The 16,517-nt window shown below is 36.9% G+C and overlaps 1 protein-coding gene across 2 annotated transcripts in view; it reads left to right on the top strand.

Moving 5' to 3' along the window:
• VWA8 (von Willebrand factor A domain containing 8) overlaps positions 1 to 16,517 on the top strand; it is a 197,553-nt gene that overhangs the window by 156,152 nt on the left and 24,884 nt on the right. For both annotated transcript variants that reach the window (XM_048047696.2, XM_066988216.1), the window contains exons 38-40: positions 11,623 to 11,731; positions 11,984 to 12,140; positions 16,184 to 16,292. In XM_048047696.2, the coding sequence (XP_047903653.2) occupies positions 11,623 to 11,731; positions 11,984 to 12,140; positions 16,184 to 16,292 (375 nt within the window). The remainder of the gene's footprint in view (positions 1 to 11,622; positions 11,732 to 11,983; positions 12,141 to 16,183; positions 16,293 to 16,517) is intronic.

Here is a 16,517-nt window from a genome sequence, read left to right as displayed (position 1 = left end):
GTAGTTATCTTTGAGTTTTCACAGTATGTTGTGGGTACCTTCCTTAGATGTTTTTGGAAATCATCTGTACAGTTGTTGTAGAAATTAAACATTCATAACAAAAAGATCTGGAGAATCTTGCCAAGGCTTGATATGTTGATTTCATTTATATGAAATGATTGTACATGTTTTGCGTTACAGCAGTCATGCTTTCGTTTATTAATGCCTAAACCCTCTGAAAACATGCTTCAAGTTCTACTAACTCATAGGACCTAGTTGATCAAACTGTCTTATTAAAATCTTAGATCATTTACAAAGGGTCACACTTTCTTAAAATTTTTCACTCAAATGTGTGTTCACTATGCTTAAGCATAACGTAGCCTTCTGCAAGCCTTGCTGAAGTATCAGGAGATAAACACTTCCATCCCAGAGAAGGACATACCTGATCTACTATGGTCTTTACCCACCTGCCTTTCAAGATGTTACTAGATCAAAGAACGCAGCAGATACACTGTACGTAGCAAATAAAAGTATTTACAGGCAAAAGCAGTTCAATTTCATTGCCTTAAACAATGGTTACATGTACTTATACACCAGCAGCTTGTGTAGGTTGCTCTGGGTGTGCTTGGAAATGCTGAAGAGTAACATAAAGGATGAGTAGTATCCAGCTCCAGACCTGTAGGCATTTCAGTGTCTACTTCTGAGCTAAGCAAGGGAGCTCCCATTGTTACTAAGAGAGCCAGAATAGCTCACCATGAAGGAGACACATGCGTTTTTCTAGCTGTGTGGCTCCTCAACCACCACCTACTGTAATGGTAAGCACAGACACCTGGCTTACCTGGGACATCCCTACCTTTAGCTGTCTGCAGTCTGGATCCAAATCCCATCTTCAGTATGCAAAGCAATACTTACAGATTTAGAGAAATGGATACTTAGAAATGGAAGGAGATTTCCCTTATGCCTTTTTCTCTTATTTGAGCTGAGGCCAAAAAAATCCAATTGTTTGATTCTCTGCCATCTTTGAGCAACAAACATCTTACTCCCTTTCCTGAACAGTCTCATTTATTGTATTTGTACTCAACTATTCATGCACAACCATACAATGACTTACCTTTCAAGGGAATTAATATTTTTGCTTTTATCCAAATCATTCTTTTTTCTTTTGATTTTCTGAGGCTTCAGTTTGTACTTGAAAATTTAGGATAATGCAAGTTCTCCTGATCAAGTTTATTTTTAAGCTTGGATGTTTATCTTAAGTATAATTGATTCAGGAATTTCAGTGTTCTGAACTTGTTTGTATTTACTGCTCAGCACTCACTTTATACTGGCAGGTTTTTTTTGTTTGTTTTTTTTTTCAAAAGTGTCATTGTACTTCAGAACATTTTGAAAAAACTCCAGCCTTTTACTGATGTTAAGACTGATCTGGGCAAAACTGCAGTTCCCAATCTGTGATAAAAGCATAACCTTTAGCAAGCGTGGTCCTTGCCCCACTCAATACTTCAAGATATTTTTCTACTGTGGACCAAGTGGCTATTCTGTCCACATGAGGGCATCAGTGAGCCAATAACAGTGATTTTGGTCGCCTTAAATATATAGGTCCAAACTTCGTAAATTATGAAAAACATATGCAGCGGAGTGTTTTCATAAGTTCGGAATAACCATATGCCAGCATTCTGCAGTCTTGCGCAGGGTCCTGAAAAACTTGAAATACTGCAGATGACAGTGTTACCTGGTCAATAACTGGATTGTAAAATACTGGATTATAAATCAATAACTGGATTGTAAAATAATTTGAAAGTGTTTGCAGTGCTGAGATCCATGAGACCCAGATACTCCAGCCCCAACTATTCATTGCCCTCTAGCAGTTCTCAGTGGGGTTGCATTTTGGGCTTCTTTGCCAGGCATGGGGCACAGTGTGGGTTTAGCTCTGTGACCTTTTCCTGGGCTGCATGATTCATTCTAACAAAGTGGGAACAAGGCATTGAGTATGGCGAAACATGAGCCTAGACAGCCAGGGACCCATGGAGCTTGAAAAGTTCACATCCCTAAAATTCTCCACTGGGAAAAGAAACTCAAATAAAGGTCATCAGTTCTCTGTCAGCTACTTTTTCTCATATAAATGTCCTCAGTTGAAGTGAGGCACTTGTCAGGAGCACTATGCAAACGCTTCTAAAATACATTCCTTTTCCTGAAGCTCTTCCAGCCTAATTAGAGTGGACAGACAAAGAGGAGGAATGGAAATAACCTTAGCTTCCTGTTAGAGCAGGCTGATCCAGGACAAAGTTCCTTTTTCTTCCCCTGAATTTCCTCTGAAAGACCACAGCCCTCATGGGAGAGAATATAATATCTCAGCACAGCAGCCTTTGAATCTTAAAGTCTGCAGCAGTGCACATTGCTGACTTATGTGCTAGAGCTCCTAACGCCAGTGAAATGCTGCTGTCAGAGCCAGGCTAATGATTCTGCTCTTAGAAAACTTGCTCTCTGATTAATGAGAGGACAAATGCTGTGACAATTGAAATCATCTGGTCAGTTATGGTGGTGCTAAATATTCTTTTAGAACCCAAAACATCATAGTTATCTTTAAATAGAACCCAAAACAATATACTTATCTTTAATAAATTATATTTCTGCTTCTTAAGGACAGATTTGACAAGTCCTAGATCTGTAGAAAATAAAGCTTTTCTGCTTTCACATGTATTTTTTTTTTTCAACTTGGTTTTGACCATGCAATGTCCCTGCAATTTTCTGTCCAGAATATTCCTTACTGTCACCATAATCCATTTATCCCTTCTTTCTAGTTGTAGATTGTTTATATACTCCAGAAGAAATCAAATTCAGTGTTCTCCAAGTTTATTGATGTTAGGAGAGCCTTGATGTTACCAAGCCAGACACTATCTGCTCTGATCATATTTGGTAGTTTACTTAAAAGGTGATCTCATAGTTGAAAATAATTGACATGGCAATTTTCAGTAATAACAGATGAAAATGGAATTTCCACAGGTGTTAACATAACGGAGGATCTTTTAGATAGAGAAGAAAATATATGAAAGTCTATCATTACTTCATTTAGTTTATCTAGCTTTTAAGTCACAGTGTATGTATTCACGGACAATAGATTGTAATGCATCCACTGCTGCAGAGTTTCTGAGCTGATTCTTAAGAGTGACAGCATTTAGTTCGAATGAAGACCTATACCAGCAGTGGCTGCATGTTAAATAGTGTTCTTTTTGTGTTGATTTTGCTTGTATTTTACAGATCTAAAATTGCATTAAAGTTACAATGTGGGTTTGCTATTTGAGACGAAAGTTTGATGCCTGTATGAATTTTTAAAGCTACTTTTTGAAAGAAGTGTTCCTGGGAGTCAGATAATGCATGAAGCTTCATTAGTTTATTTTGAATTCTTGCAAAGTTTTGCAGACAAGATAGAAAATAAAAGTGAAGCAAAATGAATGACTAAAGCCTATTAAATGTATTTTATACTGCAGTGCCATTAATGTTTTTTCACTTCAGGATAAAACTGAAGACAGAGGGAATTGCATACATGATTATTGTCTTGTCTAATACTGAATATTCCTTTCTGTGGAAAGACGACTTGTGGGCTCAATTTTGCATTGTTGATATGAATAGAAATTGTGCTATTAACTTTTAGAACATTGAAAAAAACTGTATATGGTACGGTACAAGTAAGAGTAGTGGAAGCAATTAGATTTTTTTTGCCTGTTTTTGTCTTTCTCTCGCTTGCTTTATGTAAACAAATTATAAATCTGATTTTTTCTGTCTTTGGTTGAATCAGTTTTACAATGGAATGCAAAAACAACATGGAACAGGCAGATTAACCATTGATTTCCTTGATTTGGAGCTTTCCCATACTCTTCGAGAAAATAGTACATTTATTTATGCTACTGATTTAAAAAAATGTACTGGAGGAAAGGAAGCTCTTGTGACTTGTTAAATACAGCACAGGGTAACACTGAGGTTTTAAGGTTGTTGATGGGGCTTAGGGAGGAAGCTAAAACAAAACAAAGGTTTAGTTTCAGGGAAAAATCACTCCTTTGCACATCTGCTAAAATACATTCTGCATTCTGTGGAAAACATTTCCTAATCCTTTGTGCCACTGTGGGTTGGATTATTTAATGCCTTTTTCACCTGGAGAATAGTCATGTTCCATTACAGACAAAGTCAATCTTCTTTCATAATAAGGTATGGTTATGATGAAGGATTTTCCAGATTTTGGTGAGCAAATCAGTATCTCTTAAATCACCTGTAGGACAGAAGTCTAAGATATATTCGGTTGTTTCCCTGAATAATCTCCTGACATATGACAAATCTTTGTCCACAGTACTGATGAAGGAAGAATGCTATGTAAGAAAACGTCAATAGTTTAATTGCTTTATACTATTTTAATGTTTTTTAAATTTATGTAAGGATCTGGAGTTCTTTTTTTTTTTTCAGCAATTGCTTATGTGTATGGCAAATGTGTACATATTCTTCATTGACTATAACTACCCTGTTTAATATACCGTATATTAATGGCAAGGCAAAATAGCACATTCATTCTTTCCCTCTGTGTCCCAGGTATTTTAGGAGAAGAGTGATTATCTTCAGATTTGTATCTTAGCAGGGTTCTTCCCTTTATGATGAAAAGAGTAAAAGAAGAATGGAATCTAGCTAGTCTAGAATCTGCCTATACCTGTCTGCTTTCCAGGATGTTATGATCTTGTAACTAATTAATCTATTGCACATGTCCTTACCTTGCATTAAACTAAGCACTTAAGTCATGTGAACTGTATTGCACCTCCAACCTTAATGTACACATTCTTTTTCCTATTTTTTTTTTCAAAAAAGTAAGAAACATCCAATGATGCACTATTATTACTAATAAGTGCTTGTGAAAACAATTGTTGTTTGGTCACCTTAGCTTCTTCTTTCTTAAAATCTTCCTATGTAAATATTCTCTACAGTTGTAAATACTGCAGACTTTGCTTACTTGTGTTTTGTAAACAATGTTCTGCCTTTTTGTGCGTGTATGTTTAGTCTATATTAAGCTGTGAGTCCATCTATCTTTGTTATGAAGATGCAGGATCCTGTAAGGAATGACCAGGTCTGTTTTAACATACCTGATAGGATAAGAAAAATTTAATTTGGAGAGGTTTGAGGATGTAACTGTAGTCCATAAATACAAATTGGATCCCTTTACATCTGTGGGATGTTAGCTTGGAATTAGAATATTTTTCTTGTTCTCTCCTCTTTTTTTAAAGTTGTATCCAGACTATTAAAATAAGCATTGTATCTTGTGTAAGTGGACTAGATACGAGTTTGTACTGGCAGTGCCAGGAGCATTAACACTAACAGAGGAAAGTTCTGTTCCCCTGTGCATGGGGCAGCTCTCCTCCGTTAGAAGCCAGTGTTTCTTCACCAGTCCTCAAGCAGAAATGAGCCTTTGTTGCTGAGAACATTGCAAAGGAGCTTTTCTGGCAAGCACTCCTGAATAGGAGGCACTGACACATCTTTTGCCTTTCAGGAATTTTAATGAAGTTAACCAAATCAGAATGCTGAAGTAAGCTGCTGTATTAAAAGGCCATTTACTCTCTAGCCGATTTAGTGTGTTGAACAGAAGCAGCGTGTCATGTACAGGGTAGGGCGACAGGAATGGCTCCAACAGAAAAGTCAGTCTTCACCAGAGATGCATCCCAGACTGCATCAAGGAAAAAGTAGTTCACATTTTACTGAAAGCATTTATTACTTTCCTATTCATAGCTAGAAATATTTTCGACCTCATCTGACCTCTGCTTACAAAGTCTCAATGAAATTTCCTAACCTATAACCATGAGTTCTTTTTCTGAGAGCTGTTAAATCTAAGTACGTGCTCTGCCCCTTGTTTTAGACAATATACGTCTTACAAGACTGTAATGAAGCTCTGGGCATCCAAAATATTGAAAGTTGTTGATTATATCTCCTGCATGAAAATCCCAGGAATAGAGAGAATTTCAAGTGTGACTATGCAGGAGGAGATGAGATTCACTATCTCTTTCCCTGTCTCTTCCCCAGAGATCATTTCTGGTGTTTTAGACATCAGTTTATTTTAACAGACTTGAACAATAAGGGGCTGATGTATGGACATAAAAAGCATAGGTGAGAAGATGGCAGACTTGAAGGTCATGAACACTGCAATTTGAAGGACTGAAAAATTGGCATACTGAATTGTGTATTTTGCTGACTAAATTGGACAGACACTATTACAAGCATGCTAATAATAGAGAAGTTTGAATATTAAGATATATGCAGTCTAGATGTACTTTGAATAGCTTATTGAAAGCACCTCATAAAAAGTTAACCAATAGAATAATTTTGTTGTCATCAGACATGCTGAAGACTGGCTGTTGACTCTTTTATTATGTCTATTTTATTGGCACAAGCAAATTGAGGGCAACCAACACTTGTTGAGATACAGAAATATGTAGTCAGACTACTTGGGACTGCCTTTGAGGTGTGGAAGCTTCTTTTTAAAGGCATTTTTTCTCAGTTTCATTGCAGTGCATGAATAAGTACACTGAGTGCTAAAATATTGTTAAGCTTTCTTGTACAAAACCAGCTGAAACTAAATTTGATAATGTTTTAAAACAATTTTACTCATACTGCCTGAGAGATTTGTTTTAAGATATGAGAGTAAAATGAATTCTGAGCTCAAAAAGAAAGTATGTAATTATGAAAGCACTGCATATGTTGGAATGAAATGCTGATGTAAGTGTAGGACATAATTATTTTAATAATAGACTACTGCAGGCCTCTCCATAATTCACACACTTTTGTTAATGGGTTATTGCAAGCTCCTTTCTTCCCATAGTTGTGACAGTATCTTGTAGAGGCAAGGCAAGTTGTATTTGGGTCAGCTGTGCAATTCTCAACAAATTCAGTCTTTTATAGAGGGATGAATAAAGTATTAAAATTGGGCCTTGCATTCAATGATGTATGCCAGTGATTCCTTGCTCTACAAGAGTTTATTTTATTAAATCGGATTATTTCACATCAAAATCCAGTAGAATGCAATCTCCCATTTGCTTATGTGGCATGAAAGTAGTTCTAGATCCACTTCAAAACGTAGTTTAAGATTTGGTTATTACAAATGTAAGTTCCCTTTAACTCCCATAGTCTGCTCAACTAGCTGAATTCTAGAAAAAACAACCAACCTTTGCCTCCTCTTCATAGTGACCCCTGTTACAGGTCAGTATGCATTTAATAGCTGTTCAGCATAAATGCAACACAGATGTGAAACACCTGGTTTCATTGCGTTGCTGAGTGCATTAAATCCTGTAGCTGGCTTCTCTGGGCCTAACTGTGTTTTTTACATTATTATATGAAGGATGATAAGACTATTTAGTTTCCAAAGTGAATTTGTTTCTATCAGCTACCCTTATTCAGTTGGCTCCTAGAATCCCAGCGATATCCAAAAAACAAATGAAGTGTAACCATGTAAAGCTGTTTGGCATGCGTTCATGTATCTTAGAAGGAACTGATATTGAGCACGTTGTTCAGATAATGTGTATCTCTCGTCCAATGTAAAATGAGTGTTAAGATCTATTTGCGCCTCACTGCCCTTGCTGTAGGGAATGAATGAGGCAAGGGGCAGGACCAGAAAATTAAGTCAAAGCATTAACAATTCTTGGTATTTGCTCTTCTCTCTTCATTTCTTTTTCTCTCAAGCTCTTTCTTCGTACCATTGTCCTTTCAGTAAAACCCATTCCTTTAGCATCTTTCTGTTCTCAGGTTTTGTTTGTTTGTTTCATTGACTTTGGAACACCTGCAGAGTCTCCGTCCACGAAGTCCTCTCAAATGCACCCATTACCCATTAGTGTACGTGCCTGAGAAAATAATACAGTGAAAAAAAAAAAAGATTGTAAACCAGGGACTAAGATCATTGATGATTATTGAAAACATGGGCCTTGGCCTTCAGAAAGTAAGATGAGAGTAACATTTGTATCATAGAATCACAGAATCATTAGGTTGGAAAAGACCTCCAAGATCATCTGGTCCAACCATCCCCCTACCACCGCTATCACCCACTAAACCATGTCCCTAAGCACCATGTCCAACCTTTCCTTGAACACCCCCAGGGACGGTGACTCCACCACCTCCCTGGGCAACCCGTCCCAGTGCCTGACTGCTCTTTCTGAGAAGAAACGTCTCCTCATTTCCAACCTGAAGCTCCCCTGGTGCAACTTGAGGCCATTCCCTCTAGTCCTATCACTAGTGCTTGCAGAGCATGGCAGTTTTGCTTCTTGAAGAACCTGCCTAAACAGGCAGAGGAATATTGCTTTCCTTCTCTAATCATGTATAAATGTATAAACACCAATGTATAAACAATTTTAGATAATGCACAATTAAAACATTCATGCAGAGTTTTGGAAGTGGTGGTTATTTTGGAAATGAAAAGGAAGCCTTAGAAGGAAAGCACTATCACTGTTTTTCCAGCTATTCTACTCTGACCCTTACCTCATAGCTGAAACTCAATGTTTCTAGACTGAATTCATCTGTTGTTTTACAGAGCTGTAATATGCACAACAGACGGCATTAAGTGATACTTCACGATACTGAATAAAGCCTTTCAGTGCAGTTAAAGCATATAAAGAGAGCACAAGTTTCTCTTAAAAGGAGAAGCTGAGTCAAAACTCTTCACTGAAAGAAGCAAAGTTGATAGAAATCTTACAACAGATTTAGAAGTTGAGTATGCATGAGGGGACTGGTCAACTTTTGAGCAAGCAGTTTATATATGTATTTGGAAGATACCCAACAGAACAGTAAGAGAAATCTTAGTAGTTTTAGAAATTCCAATCAGACAAGCTTGGAAAAGTTAGTGTAGATTTCTTCAATATATTTGAGCTTTTTCTGTGTTTCAGATACTTGTTTTTCTGTCTTTCTTCTCACTCCAGGCAAACTAGATTTTTCTCTCTGTATTTCAGTTGCCAGCTTCAGAATAGTGTTGGATCTTCACCCTTAAATCTACCTTTCCAACAGTTCTAACATCAAGAATTCCTTCAAACCTCAGAGGGGTGACTTATCTATGGCTTTTGGCTTTTCCATCTCTTTACACGTCATGCTGAAGAATGTACAAAGTTGTCCAAAAGTTTTTTTCTTCATTTTTTTTCCTCATCCTTCCTTTGCTTTCATGTCCAGACTCAGTGATTTACTGTTTAATTATTTCTAAAATATATCTTCAATTCTATTTGTCTGCTAATCTAATTTTTACTTTCTAGAGGAAAAAAATTAAAATAAAAATAAAAACTTCACAGCAGAGAGACGTTGTTAGTTGTAAAATTACCTTGCAACTCTACTGTGGAGAGAGGAATGATGAGGAGAAAAAACAGATAAGTCACTAATGGCATTACGTAACAGCTCAAAGAAGAGCTGAGAGAGTATATCCAGAAGTTTTTGTTTGTTTGTTTTGTTTGTTTTTTTGTTTGTTTGTTTGTTTTTCCCAAAGGCTCTATAGTTTGCTAATTTAGCATAGTTTCTAAGTGTGTGGTAATTTCAAAAAATAAAAAATAAATTACACAAGCAATCCAGCATCAGCAAAAAATGATTGTTAAAATATTCCTTTTGTTTGCATAGATGTTATGTAAAAAAAACAAGGAGATGTGTAAAACTGCTGGAATTCACTGCCTTCATATTTATACCTCTGCTGGTGTTATTCCATTCTAGTTTCCTTAAATTTTCAAATATTTTACCCATTAGACTACTAACTATATAGAAAAAAAATTAGTAGGGAGGATACATTCTTAAGCTGTGATAGATTGTACCACTAGTCTCTTTTTCTCTCTCTCCCATGCAGGTTTTTTTTCAAGATTTTAATGGAAATAGAATGTAGGATGTTCTGTTGTCCTTTTAACAAGTTGTATGTCATTTTAAAATAAAAGATCTTCTATTAACCGTATTCTGTTTCAAAGTTAAGAATACCTGCTTTTAATCAGATCAAAACTGTTGTAAAATGTATATATATCTTTGAAACCTAATACATATCTACTAGAAATCTGTGAACAATTTATTATATTTCAGAAATTTATGTGAACAGCTTTTTTGTCTACTAAACTTTTCACTGCTAAAATTTAAACAGTAATTGTATTTCAAAATAGTAGTATTTAGTAAAATTTGTCAGTAGAAAAACTCGACAAAAATAGAATATGGTATCTGTTTCACGAACTATGTTTGCCTCATGGAGCTTTCTATTGCAGAATTTTGTGCATTTTTTCTACAACCCAGAAGGATGAAAATGTAAAGGATTTACCATCATTTTATCGTCTATCTTTACAGAATATTTTGTTTTGATTCTTGAAGCTGACACTACAGTTTTGATTTTATGATTTTACTTTGAACTAAGTTTAGTGATTATTGCTTACCTCAGTGTTTTTGATAGTTTTGAAATCTACCAGTTGTACAGAAAAAAAGAACTGTTTCTTTTGGAAGAAATCTCTTAAACCAAAAAAGTATAGACCCCTAAGGGTAACATGCTGTTGTGGTTGAGTGTCTTTCTTCCTATACAAATGTTAAATTAATGTAATTTAACAGATTAGATCTTGATTTTACACTAATGACATGATTCACAGAGGATGTATTGTACCTCTTTGAATTAATATCTCTTCTGTAAAGTGGAAGTAAATTATATTTTGGATAGTTGCCAAGACACTGTTGTTAGAACACGTTTTCAGTTCAAAAACATGTATGGAATTCATGTCAGTATTGGGTCTACAAGACAGTGAACTCAGGAATTAAACTGCTATACAGTTCCAATGAAAACCCTCATAATGGCAGTGAACTTTTGAGAAGGCAATAAATTGTCATTAATGGGGCATGGAAATTCATCAGAGATATAAATGTATTATGGTAAATGAGAAGAAAGTTAATCTATAGAGGTTAGATACAAAGACATCGCTTTTATATCTGTCATTGAATTTCATATAATAGTAAACTGACATTAAATTATGGAACTGTAGTAATTGAAGGGCAGTTTACACATGAATCATTGATTCACTGCATGACTCAGAGTTTATAACAGGATAAACTATTTTTACCTTCACTCACCCACTTAAATCCAACCCGTCTAAAGTGACTCAGTCTTGACCATCTGACAGCTGTTGAGCCTTTGGCGGTACGGTAAATTGATGGGGAAAGTGCTGTCACTGGACAGGCATTTGCAGTAGAAAACCCACTGCTGTAGATTTGTGGTCATGGTGGGGAAGTTAAGGATTACACGAACGTGTAATATGAGAAGAACATGCCATTTATTTAGTCACTGTTCACGGAAAGATGATCAATCTGCCCATCAATAAAGAATGCGGAGCTGTAGTTGGGTGTGCATGAAATCAGTAAATTGGATATACATACAAGTGTTGCCTATATTACAAGAAGTATTCAGACTGCAGATGATCCTGTTTACAGTGGAATTTCAAATTATGTTAGTTATTATCAATAAGCACTTATTTTTCTAGCGTGGGCAAGATCTGAATGCGCTGAGTGGTTGAGATGTGTATTCTGAGGTCTGATGTGGGTCTAACATGCCTCTCAGGAGCAGAGTAAAAACCTAGTAGGTTGTTGTTAGAGTGGTTTTGCTTGATAGAAAAGAGATTTATGGCTCTATTTTCTATTTTACAGATAACCATTCAGAGGGACAGTGGTTTGGATGTCAGTTCCCCCAAGCATGGAAAAGTGGATCCAAACAACATGCCTCATGTTGGTGGAAATACTTGGGCTGGTGGAACAGGTTTTCATTCATTATTTTTTATGCCTCATGGAAGGATGTCTAAGAGAGAGGCTGTACTAGTCAAAAATGGATGTATACGAGCCTACTCTCTGCTTAGAGCCTAGAGCCTACTCTCTGCTTAGAGATATTTTACTTGATGCAGAAAATATTTCTTATTGAATATATTGAAAAAATATATTGAAACATATTGAAAATATTTTCTTATTGAATGCCTATTCTTAATTTATTTATTTTTTATCTCTACTATCCTAGGTGGGAGAGACACTGCTGGGTTAGGTGGCAAGGGTGGGCCATATCGACTGGATGCTGGCCATAAGGTTTACCAAATATCGCAAGCTGAAAAGGATGCTGTTCCTGAAGAGGTTAAGAGAGCTGCTCGAGAGATGGGTGAAAAGGCCTTTAAACAGAGGTGAAAGTCTTTATTTTCCCTTTCATTTTCCAAAAGAACTAGATAAACATGACTGAAAGGAATTTTCTTTATTAACTACATTTAGCAACTACCTTACCCTGATCATTATAATTTAACAGAGCTTACCAGCATGTGTTTAACTGTTCTGGACAGGATGTATACAATGTTTTATTGAATTAAGCCACATTGTTGAAATGACAGTGCAGTTTGGTAGAGTGAAACATAGCTAGGTGGATAAGGAGACTGATGTGAATATTTTATCTTTTTTAAAAAGGGATCTATTACGTGAAAATTGTTTGAATTATGGTGAACACAGGTTGCATGTTGTGAGGAATTGGTCACCTAACAAATATCTTTTGAAATGGTCTATTATGAGCAAATTGCTTCTTTTTGAAATAACTGTAGCCTATTGGTTAGATGATTTGAACTCTTAGATCTCAACAGACACTTTTATGAGAACTGTTGATCTTCCCTGCATTAGTGTAACACAGGGTTACTAACCAAGTATTTCTCATACCGTGCACAGAGATTCAGATTTCTTCCACTGTCTGAAATTTCAGGTCAACTCTGGTACTTGGCATAAAAAAACTAAGGGTATTGATAGTCACACCAAACGAGTTTTACGTTTCAGCCCAGGACATAACTGCAATGTGAATATCTGTGTGAAAGAAGAGAATACGAGACAGATTAAAAGATCAGAGCAAATAAATTTAGAATCAGCTTTATCAGCTCACATTTTGCTGCCATTAACAAAGTGATTCCCAATAGGGGGACAAATTTGGGTACTATAAGGAGTAGGTGAGATTACATCAGTTGAAGCAAATGGCATAAATAAAAAGTCTTTCAAGCATAGAGCACATGCTATACATGAATCAGTGTATTTAAAACCAGCAATTTTTCTATTGCATTCAGGTCAAGGTTCTTTTTTAATCTTGTTTTTATTACTAAATTTCCCGGAGCATTTAACATATTCATTAGAACATTAGTGATTAATAAAGACAAGGGAAAATGTGCAGATTATACCAGAGTTTCACAGGAAGAGGTTCTGTACAGGAAAATGCCTTTTAATAGCTATGTAATTTACACAAGCAACATCCAGAAATTTAAACTAAAAGTAGTTACTTCAGGCTTTGCTTTCAGGGTGGAGGCAGGGCTCTCTTTTTTTCCTGGTGTTTTAGGAGGGCGGGATGGAGGGCTACATTTAATCCTCTTTCTACAAAATTGCCTATCAGTTGTCCCATAATAAAACCACTTGATATGTAAGGTCTTGGATACCGTACATCTATTTATACATATGTCATGCTTGAGTGGGTTTCTAGCTGCCTGTATGATGCTTTGGAAAGCCCATGACAGGGGAAATTCGTAGATACTGATGCGTGTTATGGCAGCACTGCAGCTGTGTTCTGTAAAATCTGAGTATCAGCACATGAGATAACAGTTCATGTCCTGCTAAAAGCAGTAAACTGGCATGTAACAGCAATAAATGTAGCCTATTCTGAAGATACGTTTGACTTGGATTCTTATTCTGTACTTTTTGGGTCATTTTGGAAACTAACAGATAAAAGTTAGGAAAAGGGAGGTTGGAGTCCTCGGGCTAAAGGAAAAAAATAAGGGATACTGCAAATTTCCCTGTTTTGCTTATATATGATTATCTGGTAGGGATAATTTTATTACAAAGGCTTTTGATTGCTTTACTGGCTAGCAGAAAACATTTGAAATTGCCCTATTTTAGTAGAATGGAGTTAGCAACTACTCTTGAATAGATGCGGTATTTTTCTGAACTGGCTTTCATTGTGGATCTTTGTGGATTCTACCAAAGTAAAACTGCATGTGAGGTTTTTTGTTTGTTTGATACTTAAAGAAACATTTTCTTTGTTGATGTGAAGATTCCAAGCTCGGTTGGCAGCAGCTGTGAAGTAAATTTAAGTGTACAGCACTGAACGTTGTGTTTTCCAGCCTCTAATGAATAATAATAGCTGGCTATAATGACTACATCAGTACATAATTCAAAATAGAAAAATACAGAGTAATACTAAACACAACAAGAATTTGATGCTTGATTTTAATATTATTAAAGGTCTAGTCCTTTAGTAGTCCGGGTCCTGCACCTGGGACAGGGCAACCCTGGCTATACATACAGACTGGGCGACGAGACACTGGAGAGCAGCCCCGCAGAGAGGGATCTGGGGGTTGTGGTTGACAGCAAGTTGAATATGAGCCAGCAGTGTGCCCTGGCAGCCAGGAGGGCCAACCGTGTCCTGGGATGCATCAAGCACGGCATTGCTAGTCGGTCGAGGGAGGTGATTGTACAGCTCTACTCTGCGCTGGTGCAGCCTCACCTCGAGTACTGTGTGCAGTTCTGGGCACCACAGTACAAAAAGGACATTAAACTGTTGGAGAGTGTACAGAGGAGGGCTAGAAAGATGGTGAAGGGCCTAGAGGGGAAGACATATGAGGAGTGGCTGAGGTCACTGGGCCTGTTCAGCCTGGAGAAGAGGAGGCTGAGGGGGGACCTCATCGCAGTCTACAACTTCCTCATGAGGGGGAGTGGAGAGGCAGGTGACCTATTCTCCATTATCACTAGTGATAGGACCCGCAGGAACGGTGTTAAGCTGAGGCAGGGGAAGTTTAGGCTAGACATCAGGAAGAGGTTCTTCAGCGAAAGGGTGGTTTCACACTGGAACAGGCTCCCCAGTGAAGTAGTCACTGCACCGAGCCTGTCTGAATTTAAGAAGAGATTGGACTGTGCACTTAGTCACACGGTCTAAACTTTTGGGCAGACCTGTGTGGTGCCAGGAGTTGGACTTGGTGATCCTTATGGGTCCCTTCCAACTCGGGATTTTCTATGATTCTATGATAGTCTAGACAGCAATTTGGATCTAGACCTACGGTGTTTTCATTCTCATGTAGAGTATATTTTTCAGGCAAGTAACTTGTCATGGTATGAAAAAAAAATGGAATTTGAAATATGACTAGCCTATACATACTACAGTAATAATTTACAGTTCATTTAAAAATTAGTATTTTCAAAGCAGTGTGAGTAAGATTATGCTGTTATGAAGTGCTTGTGTTTGAAATAAGCTGTGCATGGATAGACCAATATGTTTTAGCTCAGGACTGAATGCAGACACATGGTGGATGGTAGCATGGGCAGATACAAGATTGCTGCCACACTACATGATGCTGGATCACCAAAATTATCAAATGGTGCACACATCCAGCATATCAATCTGTCTGCTAGCTCATACTTCACTGTTAAACCTCTGTAATTACATTCCAATTGTGAGTTTCACCAGTTTAAGAATATCTGCTCAGATACAATGTTGAGAACAAAAGAACTTTAAGTGGAGATGTCTTAATTTACAGAAGAAGCATGTCTCTGTTTTTATAGTGCAGATGTTGCTTTCTCTGTTAGATGTCTGGACAGAATAGAGTTCAGTGACATGACTCATTTTTTGTGGGGGAGCACATTTTTATTCACGTTCATTTAAAGCTTGTTTCAAGATTTCGTCATTTTATGAAGTACAAACATAGGTATTTGAAACACAGTGACTAGTCATAAATCTTAAACAACAGATTTGAGAGCGTGTCTTTACTTAACCTTTGCGTTAAAATGTGGATTGTGATATGTTTAAAATACTCCAACAGTGAAGTAATGAATAGGCACTCATGATCCTTGTATGTACATACAGCAACACCTGAGCCACTAAACGCTAAAACCTTTAGAATTTGATCACAGTTTTCAGAACATCTGATTTATGTCCCAAACATGAAAGCAGATTAGGAGAGAGCCAAAGGATTAGTAACTTTAATGTTTTAATGTGAGGCAATCTCTGTAGACATTGGCGATCACCCGACTTTTCAAAAATTCACAAGTGTCTGCCACTTTTTTGATTTGTGTCGTGTCTGTTCATTACAGTCTGAATTTGCCTGTTATCAAGTAATCAAGCCTGTTATAATTTATATACGTAATGACTTATATGCATAGAAGGATGATGTACTTATTTCCTAAACTATTCTAAGCTCCCTGTTCTTTGCTTTAGATTGAAAGAGATTCAGATGAGCGAGTATGATGCATCTACTTATGAAAGATTCTCTGGAGCAGTACGACGTCAAGTTCAGTCACTCCGCATCATCTTAGACAATCTGCAGGTAATCTTAGATTCACTGGTAAAGGAACATGGTCAGCCCATTACATTTTGCCCAAAATACTGTCCTGCTAATATTCAGTTACCATCTGGTGATGATACGTTTGAAGGTTAAATGTACAGGTTATAATCATCTTTAGGAAAAACACAATCTCATACTACTATTTCAAAGGCAGCTTTTAAGTGGATCTCAGTGCTCATCTTTACAAGTTACAGTATTCCCGTACCA

The sequence above is a fragment of the Anser cygnoides genome, chromosome 1 (assembly GCF_040182565.1).
Source record: "Anser cygnoides isolate HZ-2024a breed goose chromosome 1, Taihu_goose_T2T_genome, whole genome shotgun sequence".
NCBI lineage: Eukaryota > Metazoa > Chordata > Aves > Anseriformes > Anatidae > Anser > Anser cygnoides.
Note: the sequence above shows the minus strand (reverse complement) of the source record. Positions and strands in the feature narration are given on the sequence as shown.